Genomic DNA, 20,945 nt, shown 5'->3' with positions numbered 1-20,945 from the left:
ATGAAAACTCAGGTAGCTGCCGATTGGCACTCGTGCAAACTGCTTCTGCTTCGGGCTCCTCAGCAAGAAAGACTGATGTAATGGTGTTGGCTGACTATTTTTATACCCCTGATGACCTGATGTCAGTCCTGAAGCGACAGCAAATGACACAGAAATACTAAGTCTCTGGTATTCGGGCTGACTGAGGGCTACCTGTAGGCAGATAACCCAAGTGTGATGACTGCAACAGTGAAACATGAAGAACATCATCAACATCCAGGAAGAAAGAGGTAGTGGGTATAGACCCATCAGATCCAGCTTCATACAGGCCCATTTCAATACTAAACTATGATTATAAAGTGTTCATGTGTACAATGGCTACAAGAATGACAAAAGTTATGCCAAAACTGATAGATATGGATCAGTGTGGTTTTATGGAGGGGAGGCAAATATCTGACAACATTAACAGAACACTGATGATCCAGAGAGAACCAGACTGTAAGACGATACCCATTGTTATTAGTGGGTCTTGATGCAGTGAAAGCATTTGACAGAGTACGCTGGGACATTATGAGCAGAGCAATGGAAGCATTTGCATTTCCTGAAAAAAATATAAGGTTGATTATGAGGATATAGTTGGGATTGGAGGCGAAAACTAAAATGGGTGGGGTCCTTTCTGATAATTACTGCTTGAGCAGAGGAACCAGGAAGGGGTGTCCTGTTTTCCCTTTGTTATTTGCATTATATTTAGAACTACTGGCAAAGAAAATAAGGGACTCAAACTCACAGATATAATTGGTATGGTAGTCAAAAAAAAGCTGCCCCTATTTGCAGACAATGTTATATCATAACTGACAAAACCAGAAAGAAACATTACAATGGTGTGGAACATTTTGAGACAGTTTCAAATATTTTCGGGATACAAAATTAATGATGCTAAAACAAAGGCTACAGCAGCAAACTATATACCCAGATATAAATTGGTTTAGCAATATCCGTATTTATGGGGACATGATAAAATGAAGTATTTAGGAATATGGGTGAAAAATGGTTCTGGTGTGGCAGCTAAGGATATGTGGGAAGAGATTAAACAAAAAATAATACAAAAACTGAGAAAATGGAAGCTTTGTTGTATGGATATTCATAGTAAGATACAAGCAGTCAAAATATTTTAGTCCCTTTAGTCTTATACACAGGTCAGGTATTTTTTTTATCAACCAGAGGAGAAGTTGTATACACCAATTAATAAAGAGCTGAATGACTATCTGGGAGGGAAGGACAGCAAGAGTCAAGTGGGATAAGCTGATTCTTCCAGAAGAACAGGGTACACTAGGATTACCCAATTTGAAGGGGTATTTCAGAGCTACACAGTTAAGGCTCCTATACACAGCATAAGCAGAAAACTATAATTCAAAGTTGAAAGGGATGATGTTCAAACAGGAGGGAAGCTCAAGAAACAAGGAGAGACTGGAATTTTGGATGCAGGCCTTTAAGGAGAATAACAATAATCATACAGAACAGTATATCCATAAAGTAGCAGAAAGTATTCTTAGAACTAAACCAACACGGGAATGGAGAAAGTTGATTCTGCCAATAAGGATGACTGTGGTTAGGGATACAGAAAATATGCAAGAGGGGGCTGGAATTTATTGGAGAAAACTGGCAAAGGAACCAAAAGTATTGGGAGCAAATAACTAGAGAGGGAAAGGTAATAGAATGGGAAGAGGCCAAGAATTTATTTGAACTGCAGGCTAAAGATTGCCTTTCCTATCTAGGATTGATATCAGAATATAGACAAAGAGAAAGAAATGGGGGGGGGGGGTCCTAAATGAAAGACCAACACATGTAGAGTTTTTAGTAGAATCTAGAACAGAAGCTGCCAATAAAAAAGGGAATAATTAATAGAGCATATAAAATATTGCATGATAACTATAAAAATCAATCAGAGGAAGTTAGAAAGGATTGAGAAGAGAGATTGGATAAGCAATTCACAAAGAAACAATGGGAGGATATATATATATATATATATATATATATATATATATATATATATATATATAGATCTATATATATATATATATATATATATATATACATATATCCCAAATATGCAACAAAATCAAGAATATTTAGAATTTTTGCTTGGAAATATTTACACAGATATTTTTTATACCCCATGTATACTCCAGAGAATTTTTCCTCAGGTAGACAGCATACGTTGGAGGTGTGACGGGGAAGAAAGAGGGACTTGGGGATATATATATTGGGAGTGTGGTGGGTTGGCAGACTTTAAGGATTTCCTGCAGGATGCACTGTTGGAGATGCTGGGTGGGAGGATTGGTGTGACGGAGATGATTCTTCTGAGCTATGATACAGAATTGGAATTGCCTAGTCATGGTAAGGTTTCTGTGTCTAATTATGGTGGCTGCCAAAAAGCAATTACTAGAAAATAGAAATCAAAATCTAAACCAGCTATATTAGAAGTAGTGAGTATAGTAGAGAGATAAAACAATTGGAATTCATGAGATTTTTAGAAAAGAGTAGGAGCAAACTACAAAGGAAAACATGAGAATTGTGGGAACAATACATACAGGGGAGCAATGAGGTTTAAAAGAAGGCAGGGTTTAAATGAGCTATGTAATGTTTGACTGAAAATGACTGGGTAGATTATAAGTGACTTATAATGTTTGCAACTGGGAGTGTGTCAGTATGCTTTGTGATGTAAAATGCTTGCAACTAGGATTGTGTCGGTGTGGTTTGTTTTCATAGGATCATAGGAAGTTACTAGGCTATTGGCCCTGAGGCCCTTATAAGCCTAGCCAAGAGTTTAGCCCTTGTTTAGACAAGTCCACACCCAAAGCCTCTGTCCAGCAGGGACACACGTGGAATCCCAGGGGTGTACTTTGTTTCCCATCCCATTATCAAGGTTGCACTTGAAAATGGATAATGAGGTGCTATGCTTGACTGGAAAGAGAGTCTATTCCACAGATGGGGGAGTCACTGGGACACAAATCTATCCCACCAACAAGTCCTACTGATATCACAGACTAGGTTGAGGTTGAGCATGCAGGTTGCTTGAGTGGAACTTGACTTGTGGATATGCAGCAGTCCCATCAAGGCGACGTCTGAGATTGCTTTGTATGCCAGACAGAGGTTCCCTCTGAGGAGTCTGTATGAAACTGAGTAGAGGGACAGAGCTTTTAGCCTATCTGTGTAGGGTAGATGTTTGAGGCCCTGGATTCTTCTGGTGAGGAACCTCTGTGGTCTCTCCAACTGCTGCATGTGTTTTGCGAGGCCAAAGGGGGCATTGTTCTCAATAACTGGCCATATAAGGGAAGAATACATGGATGTTATGACCTCCTTGTCCCTGGATGAGATACCCTTACTTATGAAGTGCGCCACAGAGAAAGCCTTCCATACAACGCAAGCAACATGGTGGTCAAAAGTCAGGTTGCTATTAACCTGGGTGCCCAAATCCCTTACGACTGACTGCGTGCTTAGGACATTGTTATTAATGTGATAATATGTGGGGATGTCACTCTCCCCAAAGAGGATGATGATGCATTTTGTGGCATTCGGTTTGAGGCCATGTTTCTGGCACCAGTCATTTGTTTGGGTGAGACCCTCTTGGAGGACGTCCACATCACTTGGAGAATTGATGACCTCACCCAACTTGCAGTCATCTGCAAACCTGGTCAGCCATAACCTACCAGTTTTGGCCTGCACCTCAGAGAAGTATATCCTAAATAACAGAGGCCCCAAGACTGATCCCTGGGGTACGCCACTCATTACGGGTCTACTGCTTGAGATGGCTTCCCCTATTTTCATTAGGTGGGCTCTATCAGTGAGCAAATTTGCTACCCATCTGGTAACATATGGATTGATGAAAAAGAAAAAAAGCAAGCTCCACAACATTGTACAACCTTTTAATAAAATAACAAAGCTTTCAGACCATAGGTCCTTCCTCAGTCTTTATAAAATTCATAGTGACAAAAAATGGTCTTAAATATCAAATATTCACATTACATGACATAACCCAAACCTATCAGACAATATCAATTAAGATATCAATTAAGAGAATTTAAAATTTAGAGCAATATTTCATGCAGTTACAAACACATCACATAAAAAATCTTTCTAACCTACTAGTGCACCTGTTGTTGTCTTACTTTTAAAAATTGGTTTTAATGTTACTTGTTTATTTAGACCAGGATAAAAATCAACTTGTAAGCGAATAATCCAGGACGACAGGCAGATGCCATTGAATGATGCGAAGAAGATGGTAAACTAAGATGCCTAGCTAAGATTTCGCCCCTATGCCTGATAGTCCTAGAATTCAAACGGGTGCAAAAACGGCAACTAGGGACATCACAATATAGGCCTAGACAAGTGACACAACGTATGAAAGTCTCGGTGCAGGACTTGCTTACCACAGCGGAGACAATTTTTAACCTTATCTGACATGAGTTAAAGCAAGAAAAAGAGTTCCCCAATGGGGTACTTAGCTTTAGAAGAGTTCTCTCTGGTGAGGACCAACTGACGCACTGTAACACTGCTTCGGGCTCCGACGACAAGAAAGGACTGATGTCATGGTGTCAGCTGGCTCCAGTTATACTCACGTATACTGAAGTCAGGGAAGGGCATTTGCCAGCCTTAGGAGGAGGGAGATTTTTACTCTGGTAATTGGGCCCACTAAGGTTTTCCACTGCAGGAAATCCCACAAGTCCAAGTCAGGACTGCAACAGTGAAACACGAAGAACAGTGTCAGCTGCTTCTTGCACTGACTACTTAAAGGAGGAGATGCACACTGAATTCAGGAGTTCCTCAGTGCTACTTTCATGTTTCAAAAATGAATGTTTCCTTTAGAGGCAAATACTTCTCTATCCTTGCTAAGAACAGCCTGGGTAATATCCTGTAACCCCCTTCCAAGTGACCACATTGTTTACTACTAGAACCGGAGGCCAACAAGAAGCCATTCCCCATAACCTTGCCATACTCCCCCCCACACTAAGGCCTTTACTTTGACGACTGTTGCAGTTACCGTCTTTCTGGCTTGTTGGTATCTATCAGTCAACCTTTTATATCCCATTGCTAGAATTATATGGGAAGTCACCTCTATTAACCATGCAGTTTCCTCCATTACTAGTGTAAACCAGTATGTCAGGATTATCGTCAAGGCAAATGCCAACCACATTTTGGCTATAGCTACTTGATATTGACTAAGCTAAATAAATATTCAACAGGATTCTTCTGAATTCCACATTCTCCAGAGCCAGCTCCAGTGACACAGAGAGATAATGGTCTAAGTTTGATTAGTAGCTGTGGTAGCCGACAAAGCTAGCAAGGGAGGATGGCTGTGTCCATCCCGAGATAAAGGTGGAGTGTAGTTGGCTAAGCACTATCACAATCATTCAGAAGATAGGCTGCAACAAAACTGTGAAGCCTGATGGTGGGCATTTTGCTCACCAAGCCACTGCCTGATGGTAGCCTTTAAGACAGGTGCACAAAAGCATGCACTCAAAAGTGGAAGGCATTGTCGGGCTCTGTTGTGACACAGACCACGCATCCTCCCATTCACTGTTGGGGTTAGACAATTACAAAGAGCTTGCATACATATATGCATATAAAGATTTCACCCATGGGCAATAATGCCCTTCTAGCCTTTCAATATACCAAAACAGTTGTTCCCATAACATGTGTCCAGGCTGTTCCTAAAAAATATATGCACTAGTGCTTGTTTTAATGTTATTTGGCAGTCTATTCCATGCATCTACTACTGTCTCAGAGAACTAATCAGTACACTTTTTATTCCTATAGAATCTTCTACATAGGTAGTCTGATGATTCTCTACTACTTTTTGCTAACCACAAATATTCCCAGTGGTAGATGTCTCTAAATGTCATATATGCCTGAATAAGGTCTCCGCTTAAATATCTGTATGAGACATTTAGCCTTTCATAATAATGTAAATTTTCACATCCATGGATGTCCCTGGTAAACTTCTGCTGTACCCTTTACAGTTTACTCATGCTTGTTTTCTTATAAGGTTTTCATATTGTTATTCCATACTCAAATATGGGTCTAATATAACTACCAAACAATGACCTCATCATTTCTTATTTCCTAGACTTTATAAATCTTTTTATACAACCTACAATTCTATAACTATCATTAACCAATTGGTTGATATGATTATAAAACCACAAAGCTGGATCTTTCCATAGACCCAGGTCTTTAAATGAATCTACAGTTTTAGTCACTGTTATTAAGTATTCACCTTTCATAGGTTCATAGATTATTATTAGACTAACTTGCCCCTGTGGGCCGTTTTAAGCCTAGCCAATTACTCTGTGCGGGAATTGAACTCTGCATGTTGTGTCCGTACGGTAAACACCTTAACCGTTATGCCAGCCCCTTCCCCTCCAGTTTATGTCTCCCAAATCTCATATGCTGACGTATTTATCAGAATACTGTTCTCCTGTGCCCAATTTGGTCAATTTAGTCACATTCTTTTGCAGACATGCCCTACCTGTAATACATGTAATATGTTTACCCATTTTCAGTCATCCGCATACAGAATGTAGAATACCACTGACAAAAAACAAGTATGGGCCTAGGATATAGCCCTGTGGGACACCTTGACTGTAACCTCAAATTTCACCTGTCCAGTTTCTGTATGATATTTGTCATGCCCTGTTTTGTAAGCCATGTAGTTAGCCATCTTATCAAGAGTGCATCTGTACTTTGTTGTTTTAATTTACTGATCAGTATTTTGTGTATGACCCTGTCAAATGCTGAAGTTAAATCTATATAAATGACATCACAGTCTCTGTCTATAAGGATTTATAGCTGTTATATTACTATAGAACATCATGTTTCAGACGGTAATAGATCTATTTTCAGTATATGCATGTTGATACATGGTTTCAAGTCCTAGCCTTTCCAGTTCTGGCAATAATTTATCCAATGTAACCTTTTCCATTGTTTTTCCACAACATGAAAGTAAATTTATGGGTGTGTATTACTTTGAGTTTGTCCTACTTCCCTTTCCCTTAAAGACCTGTTTAACAAGTGCATGTCTCCAATCATGAGGAATCTCTCAATATTTATACACCTAGTAAATAACAGATATAATGGTACTTTAAGTTCCTGACGAAGTGTTTTCAGGTCATTATTATCATTATTACTAACTCCGTCTCCTCCGTGTGCTTTGAGTTGATCAAGTACTATTTTGATTTCAGTTCTGAAGTTGCCCGGATGTCAATAGTACAATTTATATATCACTTTGTGGACCCAAACTGCTTTGTAAATATATCTATAATCTTTTGTGTATAAGAGTAAATGTCAGAATCTACACACAGTTTATCAATTTGTATGTCTTTATTCTTACCATATCTTATGTATCTATAAAATGGTTCCCTATTTTGCTCAATAACTTTATGTAAATTTTCTTCAAATTTTTCTTGATCTTATCTCAGATTATGTTTAATTTGTCTACCAGCTTATTTCAGTTTTCAAAGTCATAGTTCGACCTCTTTTCCATTTCTTATATGTTTTGTCTCTCACCTTAAGTATCTTGTTCTTATGAAAATATATCCTCTTTACACTGTGTGTCTAGACCCTGATGTTAAGCATGTTTTTCATAGGTTCATAGATTAGTACTAAGCTAACTGCCCTTGTGAGCCATTTTAAGCCTAGCCAATTATCCCTTGTGAGACTCAAACCTTGCATCTTGTGTTTGCAAGGCAAACACCTTAACCATTAGGCCACCCTCTCAACCCTAGGTTTTTGATTTTTTGTGTTAAATTTCTCTTTCAAAACGTTGACGTTCCTTCAGCAGTTTTTCCACTGAACACATCACTGCAATTAGTTTTAATCTTCTGTGCACTGGTTTAGATTTCAGTCTGGCAGAATTATCTAGCAAAAAATTAACCTTTATAACCCAAGGATGACTGCATATCAACTGTTGTAAAACTAGAGAAGAAAAAATTAAAAGTTATGTACTTAACATAACTAGGCATCTGTGTTGTCCTTTTTCATTCTCCCTTAACTCATGGGTTCGGATCTGACGCTCAGATCCAACTCAGCCACATATTCTAGACTTCAGATCCAGCTCTCGAGCTCCTGCCTCTACCCATAATGGGCTATTCCATCCCCATTGCCTCATATCGGGTTTGTTGCCATAAATCCTTTTAGACAGACAGAGACAGGTATAGCTTGATAGAAAAAGCAGGGCTCAAAGCCAGAACTGTAGGTTCCAAATACAGTCTAACAGGTCTCTCCAGAAAAAAGGATAGGAGATGGATGGGAGGGTAGCTGAGGAAAAATGAAAATGGACAACACAAATGGCTAGTTATGCTAAGTCCATAAAATTATGAGCATTGGGCTATGTAGCTGCAGTGTAAATATTGTCAATAGATGTTCTTCACCAAAAAGCAGATGATGTAGCCACGCATCTGGTTTAATGAGCCTTGGGAGGTTTAGATAATGATTTGCCTTTCTGAAAATAAATCAAAGAAATACAATCTGTTATCCATTTGGCTAAAGTAACTTAAGACAATGGACAACCCAGTCTTTTTGTTAAAAAGACACAAAGTTGATTTGATTTTCTAATTTGTTTTGTCCGGTGAGGATAAAAACGTAGTCATCTGTGCACATCAAGGAGATGCAGCATTTAATCTCCTTTACTCGAAAAATTTGGAAAGAAAAAGTACAGTTGTGTGCACTTACCATAAATGTAGATGTTTGAGTGTATTAACTGTTGCAGTCATCACCTGTGGGTTATCCCTGCTGTGGTAGCCCTCAGCCAGCCCGAATACCAGAGTCAATGTTTTTCTGCATCACTGCTGTTGCTTGCTGCCTGACATCAGGTCATCAGTGCTATAAAGGAAGGCAGCCAACATCATTACATTAGTTTTTCTTGCCTTAGCCAGTCAGAGGTCCAAGTAAATAAGGTGAAGTGGTCCTGGTGGCTAAAAGCCACTGTTAGAAACTTATGTATCCCTAAAGAAAGAAGGTATAAGGGGGGAGGAGGGTGGGAAACTAGGACTGCAACAGTGAATACACTTGAACATCTACATTTACAGTAAGTGTACACAACTGTACTATGTTCTTTGTGTTTCACTGCTGCAGTCATCACATGTGGGAGGATTCCCAAAGTTGAGAAGAGGGGTGATAGGCTTAGTAAGAGACCTAGGAATGGGTCAGCATGCTCTGCAGAGGCAAACCCTGCCCTAAACATAGAAAATAGAGGTAGGTGGTAATGCTTGGTAAAAGTATGGACAGAAGTCCAGGTGGCAGCTTTCAGGATGTCCTTAGTGGGAACTTCTCTGAGGAATGCTATGGAAGTGGAGGCTGCCCTAGTGGAATGGGTTTGAATAGACCGGGGGGGGGGGGGCATGCAAACTGTAGCAAAAAATGGATATAGTGTGATATCCATTTGGAAATGGTCTGTTTGGAAATGGGCTTCCCCTGTGCCCCTAGGGCAAAACTGACAAGAATTTGGTCCATTTTCCTGAAGGGTTTAGTAAGATCCAGATAGTATTTGACCTGTCTGCGCACGTCTAGTGAGTGCAGAATTCTTTCCCTCTTGTTTTGAGGGTTAGGAAAGAAGGTGGGTAGATGTATGGCCTGGTTGAGAGTTACATCAGATACTTCCTTGGGCATAAAGGAGGGATTGGTCCTCAGGGAGACCCTGTCTGCATGGAAGATGATGAAGGGCTCAATGGTCAACAGTGCCTGTAGCTCTGAAACCCTTCTGGCTGAAGTGATAGCTAGGAGAAAAGCAGTCTTCCATGAGTGGTACCTTAGTTCTGCTGAAGCAGTAGGTTTGAAGGGAGGCAAAGTAAGTTTTTTCCAAAACATAATTCAGGTCCCAGGCTGGAGTGGGTGGCCTTCTGGGAGGTCTGATATTAGAAGCCTTCTGAGGAATTGTTTAATCAAAGGATGGGAAAACAGGGGCTGTTCTGTATCAAAATGAGCTGAAATGGCCAAGGCGTGGATTTTAATAGAGAAGGAGAGGCCACTATTAAATAGTTCCGCTAGGTAGTCCAGGATAAGAGGGATGGAAGGTTGTGAGGTACTGCCCCCTCTGGACTGGCTCCAGCAGCACAATCTTTTCTATTTTCCTGCACAGGATTTTCTGGTGCTGGGCCTTCTGGCCTCTGTGATGATGTCTAGGACCTGTTTTCTTAACGGGGACCCCTTGTTTGCCTTTAGAGTATAAGCCATGCTGATAGTTTGAGAGTCTGCAGGTCTGGGTGCAGCATTCCCCCCCCCCCCTCGAGTTAAGAGGTCTGAGATCAGGGGCAGCTGCCTGGGAGGCTATAAGGTCAGGCTGTGCAGTAAGGGGTACCAATGTTGCCTCGGCCCATCTGGAGCAATGAGGATGGCCTTTGACCTCTCCTCCCTTATTTTGATCAGAACCTTGGAGATAAGAGGCATTGGAGGGAATGCATACACAAAAAGGGTGTTCCAGGGGAAGGTCAAGGCATCCACCTTCCAGGCTAGGTGGTGATACTCCCTGGTACAAAATTTTTTCAGCTGATGGTTGGGATGTGAAGCAAAGAGATCCACCTCCAGAGTCCCCCATGCCTGACTGATTTGCAAAAAGATTTTTCTGTGGAGCTGCCATTCGTGGGGGTCCAGAAGGTTTCTGCTTAAGTGGTCTGCCAGGGTGTTATTGATAACAACAAGAAAACCACCAAACTGTTTAAAACAAAACAAAAAGCGAGCTGACAAACGGAACGGTAAAATTCAAACCAAACTTATTTAATGAGCACTTTCGGAAAGGCTAGTACCTTTCCTTCTTCAGACATACAACAAACCAATTAAGCAGCATTATATATCAAATGCATCATGCTTATTCAATTAAAACAATCACTAGCCATGACTTAAAAGGGATATTTCCCATTTAAAATTCTTTAGTAGATGGCCGAGTACCCAACCAGCAAGAATGAAGGCGAGAGAGACAACTTAACATTAAATTCTTATATATAAAGAAATCACGTTCTACTAATGTGAACCGATCTCATGCTAAAACTAAAAAAGAGACATAACTCTAAGAATTCAGTCTGCTAAGGCATGATACCAAACTTATAAGTTAAAAACAAGTTAATTACCTTTTCAGGGCTAAATATTTCAAAACACATTTAACAGACACAAAATCATTCAGCCCTGGCGGTACATAAGCTGCCGTTCTAATTTGCCAAAATAATTCTTTCATTTCCAATTTAAGTTGCCAGGGACCACCTCTTTGGTCAAGAAGCAGGAAATAATTCCCTTCCTTCTATTGGGAATTTTTTGAGCAACAATAATTTTTTTAATGATACTATTCCGGATACTCCACTCCAGGAAGAAGTTCCTTTGGTGAGTAACATTAACATTACTATCAATGACTTTGATAACAAGTTGTTTCGCTGTAGAAAGTTACAGCTTGAAATAGCGTATTTAGAGGAGTGTTTGGCAAAAAAACTTATTCCAAAGGGGCTCAGACAATGGAGGTATCCTGTTGGCCCTCTCCTTCATCAAACTTCAATACCCTCCGTGACAGATTTCAAGGGGGCATCAATGCATCTCCTTCTGCACCTTCTCTTCTGTTGCATCTCCTACGTGAGGTGTTCAGGTGGTTGGAGGCTTATTAGAACTGGCTGTCCCTGTGGAATAGGCCTGGTTGACTCAGAGCTCAGAAATGATGAGAGAAAAGGGATATGATCTGAAAAATGACATGGTAGTTCTCTCTGGAGAGAAAAAGCCCTTTCCACCACCTCAAAAGCCAAAGGACCTGGACAGGTTTCAACCCACCTTCTCAGAGCTGAAACTCCTGATGAAAGTAGGTCTAGACCTCCTCGGATCTGTGCCTCGGGGATGGAACCAAATCCAAACTGTCCAGGACCACGGCTCTGAGAGGTATGGACAGATCCAACAAAACTGAGCAGAACCTATCCCCTTGGATCCTACACCAACACTTTGGCTCCAAGATCCATTCTGATCCAAGGGTATCATAGCAGAACAAGCCAAGGATACAGTCAGAGTGGAAGAAGAAGCCTTCATCAGACCTGGCACTGGACCTCTCTGGTATTTTGGATCCTGGGACTCTGAACCCACTAGACAGATTGAAGAAGGAGATAAGATGTTTTCTGATGTGGCAGGCATACTCGCAGATCCAACAGGGGACAGAGCTGGTAAGACCCCCATTTGGATCACCCCCATTTGCATCTGAGCTCTTAGAAATTTTCACACCATCCTATCCACGTCTGCTTCTGATAAGCTACTGGAGGACATGGAGGAAATAGTGGATAGGGGCTTTGAATGCTTTTTTGGAGTTTGAAGCAACTGAGAAGGCAGGGTGGGCAAACTGGATTAATAGTTAAATTCTGGAGTAGCACTCCTGTATGAAGTAAATGACTTCAGATCCAGGGACCTAGGATCCAAGGGAGGTACTTACTGTAGGACTTATGGTAATAACAGAAGGATCTGAAGCCTTAGGATCCAATGGCTTCAGATCCAGTTGTTAAGTCTTTGGCTCCGATAGTGTCTGAGACAAAAGTTTTTCTGTTTCTTTGAAGGAGTCTCCCAACAAAGACCTGGGGAACTTCTGAGGGGAGTGTTTCCTGTGCTCCACAGGAGTGGACTTACTAGTTTTGGAGGGGACTTGAGCCCCTGAAGGAGATGATGTAGGGAGAAGTCCCCTTACAATAAGTTTATTACGTCTATCTGCCAGGGATCCTGGGTTAAAGGCAGAACAGATCTTACAAGAAGTGTCCAAGTGGCTGTCCCCAAGACAGTACATGCACTCCTTGTGAGCATCAGAATTTTATGCCCACAAGAAGTGCATTTCTTAATGCCTGTTGGTTTATCTGACATGTCAGTATCCACAGAAAAATAACAATAATAAACTACAAGAAAACGTTTTTTTTTTAAGGAAGGAAAGAGAATTTTAATTACCAGCAATGGTAAGTTAAAGAAATACCCTGTAGTGAAAAGGGTAAGGAGATATACCAGCAATGGTAACCAAAAATTAATATTCAGTGACAATAGCAGGAAAAAAGAATGGGAAAATCCTCATATCCAGTGAAAAAAACTAAGAGAGAGGATAGATAAATTAAGCTAATTTTAAAGGTAAAATTAAAGTTTAAAGCAAAAGTCAAGTAACTCACGAAAATATCTCTAATAAACTGGAGAGTGGAACCTGTGCCTATTCAAGATGGTGGAAAATGAGATCTGAGGCAGTGGGGACAGAATAAAGCATTGTGGGTACAGGGAGGAACTCAAGACCTGGAACTGAAGGTTGGAATATGCGGCCAAGCTGCATCCGAACCCATTTGTACAGAAAGAATGAAAAGGACAATAAGAGATCAGTAATTTCTTTAGGAAGACAAACAATGTCTAGTGTGTTCCTTTCCCTGGTAAGCTTTTTTACAATCTGAAGCAACTGTTGTTCCTCAACATACATTGTAAATAATTTCCTTACTAATGTTGAATCAATACTATTTCCCGTCTGTTTCTGGCAAACTGAAGTACTCAGCCACTATTACTTTTCTCTGTGGTGTGTCATGCAAGAAATGTATGAATTCTTCTAGGTCATCAGTTTCATTGCTGAGATGCTGGCAAGGGCACAAAGCACCCTCATTCTTACCATGATATAATGACATCCCCACCCCGGACAGCTCTCACCCAGATCCCAAATGAAATTCCTGGGTAAGAGAATGAATGTATTTGTTGTGTCCAGCTGTGAAGGGGGGTGGCTTGATGGTTTGCAGGCACAGTAAAAAGACACATAGAAAAACAAAATTCCACATCCCAAACCGCCTCGGTTACATAAGCAAAGCTCATATGAGCATGGAAGTTAAACTCATTCCACAAAGAAATAGCCTGGTATTCCCAAGGCATTCTCACAAGACAACTGGGTTTCCTGATCAGCAAATGGTAATCAGCTGACAGCTTAACCACCTCTCCTGACCCACATGTCTGGCCTCAAGTATCATGACATGACTACAAAGTCAATCACTAACCTTTGACCCAAAGAATCTCAAATTCCAAGTACACCTGTGAGCCTATGATTACTACAGATTCCAGAAACAATTCAATACCTGGAGTCAGATCAAGCATGCTATTCCTTCCAATCACAGCTAACTGAATATCTCCATCATTTCCCACATAAGCAATAAAATCTCCCAGTGGAACTACAGAATATGTAGGTGGTCCACTATTGAGCACTGCATCTGTGCTCTCTGAAAAGGCCTAATACGCTGAAAAGCTGTTATGTGCATATGCATAAACAGATATTCTGCCTTGTGGATGTACACGACTGGAAATACTGCAAACCAACCAGTCATGTCTCTAGCATGAGTGAAAATGTGCATGTATCATGTAATGGATTTGTATCTCATCCAAAATTTCTTCCTGTCTTTTATAAGTGGTTCTTGCCAGAATAAATAACAGCAAATCTAGAACCCTGAAATGGATAAACCAGGTGCTAGAAAATTAATAAATGAATGAACATACTGTGCTTTGACAGCACTACTATCACTGTAAAGTTTTGTCCAGAACTATATTCCAATCCTAATTATTTTTAAGACACGAGTGGGTGTGTATTTAAGGTCAATCAGCACAGCCAAGTTTATACATACATTTGCAGCTGATGAAATGTAGGCAAACAGCACAGCATTAAAAGCAGATAGGGTGACACCCCAAGCTCATCACCCAAGGTGGCACAGCAATATTGCTTGCAAATCAATATACAAAAAGGAAAATGTATCCGTGTACAATGGAAGGAAATAAATCATATTCAATTTAATGGCAAAGGAAACTTGGTAGCAATAAGGGTAGGAAAGAAGAAATGCAAAAAGACAACATGATTGCTTCATTCTCTTGTTCTTAATTACTTGTCTTCAGACAGGAATTCTTAACTAAATGATGAGAAAAAAAAGGAAAAAAGCCACAGCTATCAGAATTTGTTGAAAGTGGTTTTAAGCCAGACAGTTCATTCTGACTTGCCGATTCATGACTTCACCCAAACCTAGAAACAGTATCCAAACTATAATTACAGAAACACTGCACATCTTACCTCTCCTCCACTTGAAGGTTCAATGTCAGAGTAACGAGATTCACAGATAACATCATCCACATGGCGAAGAGGACCACGGGGCACATTTGGAAAAGAAGAAGTACAGTCATATGCAAAATAACGGTAAACTTGCCATGTCCGGCCAAAATCAGCAGAGCGCTCTATTAACATAGCAGCAGGTCTGAAGGTCTATCGAAGACGACAAAAACAACATTAAAATAATTAAGCTAACTGAAACAAGCAGCACAGATTTGAGCTAACCAAACAGTAAAGAAATTATTTTTATAGAATGCACTAAGGATGTGCAATCAGATCATTAAATACCTTCCCTGTCACCTCATCATGCAAATTGTTGTGAAAACTCAGTCATCCTCCTGACTCACACTGTACATTTTTCCTATGAAGGTCAACTCTAACCAAACTAAAATGTGTGAATACAAAATCATCAGTATGATGCATGCACATTTCTGCAACTGAGTAATGTCCAGTTCTACTGCTGTCAGTATTCAAGGCTTATCTCATTTAGTATATATCAAAGAAGCATCAAACACAGACCTTTTGATATAAATACTTTTATTAAATTCACAATAACTACATACTGACATGAGCACACATACAATTATAGTAAAGAAAAACACACCTTTTCTTAGTTTCCTGTATGTGTGTGTACTATATGTACACGCACACACGCGCATGTGCGCACACACACACACACACACACACACACACACACATATATATATATATATATATATATATATATATATATATGCAAACACACACACACACACACACATAGTGAAGGCTTCTCTGCAAGCACGGCTTTTCTTCAAATTAATCGCAATGTATGTCTTAACTTTCAACATAAAGACTTAATGTTAATGCCTTTATATACTGAGATTTTTTTGTTTAAAGCATGCACACTTGCAGAGGCCTGTCTAGCTAGCACAGTTTTCCTAACTCCAATCCTGTAAGACCCCATTTCAGACTCTAGTTGATGACACACTGTTGGGTTCTGTATCTCTCTCTCTCTCTCTCTCTCTCTCTCTCTCTCTCTCTGAGTAGCAAGGCAAAATTTTTAATTTTTATCTATGGCTTTTACATCCAACTGTGCTTTTTTTCCCCAGTTTCATCTGTGACCAGTCAATATTAGACTATTTTTGTATGACAATAGATATCCACTTCCAAACTAAACTGTAGTACCCCAGAATTAGTAATCCCAGAAATAATTAACTTGTGCTAGTTTAGTTCCCCCCTTGAACTGTACTGCCATTTACTTAACTGCAGTTCATCTATTCTCTTGGTACTCTCTCCATATCACTTAGCTACAGTTTGAGTCAGTTGATTGTTTTTGTTTGAATTGCCCATCTTCCAGAATCTGGTTGAGAGACCTGTCAATCACTCCCACAGGACTCCTCCTGCAATTAGTCCCTACCCTCCTCCTCCACGAGGAATGCATAGCACGAAGTTATATAAAGGCCTGTATTCACTGTTATCTGATTGTTTTCCAGCCCACAACCCCTCCTAAGAGCAGCTAACAGGTCTCGCTCCGCTTCGCTCCCCACCCTGCCCCTTATTTCCGCCCACCCCCAGTGGTCCTACCTTTATTAGAACAAACCCCTCCCATCATTTTTACCACCAACCATAACACTACTCCCAACTCTAAAGCCACCATCTTCCCACTACTACCCCTCCTCTTCTGATAACATGAATAAGCATACCATACTTATACTCTTTGCATACCCTCTCCTTGTACATCTTACATCTTACCAAAACTCCATTATACCCCCACTCAGCTACTTCCACTGTACAACTATTCACTCCATCACACATGACTCACCCTCACTCTGCTCCTCTCCCACCAACTCAAGAACCATCCCTATGCATCCCCCACATATTCTATCAATTAAAATACTAAAACTAAATGCATCCCTACAAGTTAACAAAATAACCCTCCCACCACATCTGTTACCAACTGCACCCAATCATAAAGTTTCCCTAAAATGCAAACTCTTTCACAAACTGATAAAACTAATAGCATCATGCATATCAAAACTTGCCCTCAGTGGAGACATCCACCCCAATCCTGGTCCCTCCATCTCCAACCCCACTTCTAATAATCAAACTAACAACCACATCTCCCAAATCCCAGCCAGTTGAAAACCAAATTACCTCCTTCTGCTAAGCCTAAATATCAGAAGTATAGCCAACAAAGTCTGAGAACTCCATGCCACCATAGACTTATACTCCCCAGATATAATCATCCTGACAGAATCCTGGCTAAAACCTCACATTACCAGTGAGCAAATCCTCCCTAATGGTTACAACATACTAAGACTAGACCAACTAAACAAGAAAGGCGGTGGTATAGCGATAATATTTAAACAGCATCTAAACATCCAGATTCTAAACTCATCAGCTCCCCAAATTGCCAATGAAGAAATAATATATACCAACCTGAAAATAAACCAAAATAAAACCATCAGCATAATAGGATGCTACTTCCCACCTGGCCAAAATATTCCTCCACTAGATAACCTCCTAAGCTGGACTACCCACTATCTCCCTCAAGAGACCATAATTTTAGGTGACTTCAATACTGATTGGCAATCCTGTTGCGGCAACCATCCAACCCAGCATCTAAACCTTCATGGCTTCACCCAACTAGTCCAGTCACCAACCAGAATAAATAAAAACTCCAACAAGCACACTACCCTGGATTGGATACTAGTCAGCAAGATTCTCCAGTTCTATATAGCAGGCTGCCTGTCAGATAGCCTCAGTGATCATTCCCCAACATTCCTATTCAAAAAACACCTATACCAAGTTAAACTAGTCATCTACTGTCAAATACGTAAAAAACTACACTTTAACCCAATCACATTCATCTCATCCCTCAAAGAATGTAACTGGCACCCTCTAAATTACCTCACCCTAGATGACGCAGTCCACTTTTTCAATACTACCTTCCTAAGCATCCTAAATAACCATGCCCCCATAAGACTTACCAGAACCAAAGCCCAACCCTCCCCATGGCTACAGAAAACCACTAGGTCAGAAATTAAAAGCCGAGATAAAGCCTGGGAACACTGGTGCAAAACCAAAACCCGCTTAGCTAGACAGAAATTTCTAGAACTATGTAAAAGAGTCAAAAAGCTAACAAAGGAGGACAAAATCCAATACTACAAGTCTGCCCTCAACTCCTCCCAACACAATTCCCAAACAATTCTGGACCTCCATAAACTCCATCCTCCTCCCAGGTAAAATCAATACCCCTACACCTAACATTCCTCACTCCTCAGAAAATATTGCTACCTCATTCAACACACACACTTCACACAAACCATACTATCATTAGGTAGACAACACAACCCCCCTCCCCTACACCCCAAAGCTTCACCCAGTATTCCCCCATTCCTACCTCCAACATAAGAAAACTCTTAACTAAACTTAAACCCACAAAATTAGCAGTAGACAACCTCCCAAGTGAATTCCTACAAATTGCAGCTGACGCCCTAGCCTACCCAGTATCCGTCTTGATTAACCAATTTCGGTCAGAATGCTACGTCCCTACACTATGGAAAATATCACACATCATTCCCCTTCACAAAGGCGGCCCCTCCACTGATCTAACCAACTACCGCCCCATAGTGATTCTATCTCCACTCTCCAAAATACTAGAGAGATGCATTCACTCTCAAATCTCAGACTACCTCCTTACTAACAACCTCCTTTCTAATACTCAACATGGTTTCTGACCAAACCATAGCACCACCACTGCCTTACTCTCTTTTACTAACACCATCCTTCACCATAAAAACAATGGCCATCTCTCCTCTGCTACTTTCCTACACCTATCTAAAGCATTTGACATTGTCCCGCACAAACAACTCCTCTCTGTACTCAATAACCTATCCTTTTCTCAATCAGTCACCAACTGGTTTCAAAGTTACCTGTATGACTGACAGCGATCTGTTGTACGGCAAAATGACATATCTCCCCAACTACCTGTCTCTATTGGTGTTCCCCAAGGATCCATCCTTGGACCCCTACTCTTCTCTATTTTCACCAATAATCTAGCCTCTGCCACCAAACATGGCACACTCATACAATATGCAGATGACTCAACCATCATCTGCTCTGACCAGTCCCTACCCAAACTGCAAAAGGTCACACAGCATGCCTTTTCTTCTGTTGAAACTTGGCTATCCAATGCCCAGTTAATACTCAACCCAAACAAAACTAAACTCCTCATCTTCAAACCCACAAAACATACTCAAAACAACTCTCACTTTAACATCACAGCAAAAGACAACACCACTATCCACCCAACAGATCACACCAAATTGCTAGGAGTTGAAATGGACAACAATCTCAAATTTGATATTCACATATCCATGACCATAAACAAAGTCCACCAAAAACTAGGAGCCTTATACAGAAATAAGCAACTCCTCACCAAAGCAGCTTGGATTTCAGTTGCAAATTCGCACCTTATCTCCACCTTACTTTATGCCTCTCCAATATATACCAACCTAAGGCAATGCATCTAAATAAACTCGAGACCTGCTACAACATAATCGCCAAATTCGCCACTGGGGCATCCTACCACAGTCACCACTGTCTCTCACTTACTGAACTAGGCTGGCTAGAACTCCCTCACCTCCTTCAATGGTATCAACTCACACTCGCCCACAAACTGGTTAACCATCCTCTAAAGTTCCCATCCCTCCCGTATCTACTCCAACCCTATCTCACCACCAGACCACTAAGATCCAGCAACAAAAATCAATTACAGGTTACTAGAGCCAATAACACTGCTGGAGAAGCACTATTCTCCAGCGCTATAGCCAAATTATGGAACACCCCCCCCCCCACAATAACCTCTCTACCACCGTGCACCCACTTCAAAGCTTTACTTAAAGCGCACCTAAAAACATGCTGGCTATGCCCTTGTAACTCTCCCCTCTAACTTCTCCCACTCCATCTACCCTCTACCTCTCTTCCACCCCACAAACTACCTTTGATTACAGCAAGCTCTGATACTTCAATGCCTATCTACTTATTACATGGCAGTAACTTCTTATTGTGACAATTAATATCTGCTATGACTTCGTGGATAGAACAGATGCTAGTTATCTACTGAATGTACTATGTTCTTAATCTGTAACTATGTCTGCAATATTTTAATTTGTGGAGCTTTTCTCCCAGGGCCTCTGCTGAAAATGGACCTGCGTCCAGTCGGACATTCCCGTTCAACAAATGTAAATAAATAAATAAATAAAAAGTATAAACAAACACACACTCACCAAAGAATAAAAAGGTCACACAGACAAACCAATTAGTAAATTCTATAATAAAAACCTAGGTAAAAATGAAAAACCTATACATAATAAGAAAAAAGTAAAAAGTCATGGACATTCAGAAGCCAAATAGCACCTGATGTCCATAAGGGGTCATCTGTATATATCCCATGGACCTTTATTACAGGAGATTTAAGGTATCACACAGTATAAACTCCAGTTAGGCTAGGTTTTCCTTATGGTTTTTACTAATTGGTTTGTCTGTATGGCCTTTTTACTCTTTGGTTTGGATGTTATTTGGAATATTTTGCAGATACCTTAATGGTTATGGACATCAGATGGGTGTAAAGACCCTGTGTTTCTAAAGTACAGCCAAACAATCCACTTATACTGTGGTGATGAGGTCATAAGACGGCCAAAATATGCATATCTACAGCTAGTGGGGTTTGCCTTTATTGGCCTGAATGTATCCACTAAAACTTTTCATGGAGACTCAGAAGCAGTATAGCTAAAACACTTGATGACCAAGAGGGCATTTGCGTATATCCCATGGGCCTCTATTACTGGAGGTTTAAGGTATCACACAGTGAAAACTC

At 40.5% G+C, this 20,945-nt stretch overlaps 1 protein-coding gene across 1 annotated transcript in view; it reads right to left on the bottom strand.

Moving 5' to 3' along the window:
• Positions 1-20,945, bottom strand: part of LAMB2 (laminin subunit beta 2) — a 3,750,789-nt gene that overhangs the window by 2,450,325 nt on the left and 1,279,519 nt on the right. Inside the window, exon 5 of the mRNA XM_044078730.1 lies at positions 15,047-15,235. Coding sequence (XP_043934665.1) covers positions 15,047-15,235 — 189 coding nt within the window. The remainder of the gene's footprint in view (positions 1-15,046; positions 15,236-20,945) is intronic.

This window comes from Protopterus annectens, chromosome 7.part1 (assembly GCF_019279795.1).
Source record: "Protopterus annectens isolate FY-2018-M chromosome 7.part1, PAN1.0, whole genome shotgun sequence".
NCBI lineage: Eukaryota > Metazoa > Chordata > Ceratodontiformes > Protopteridae > Protopterus > Protopterus annectens.
Note: the sequence above shows the minus strand (reverse complement) of the source record. Positions and strands in the feature narration are given on the sequence as shown.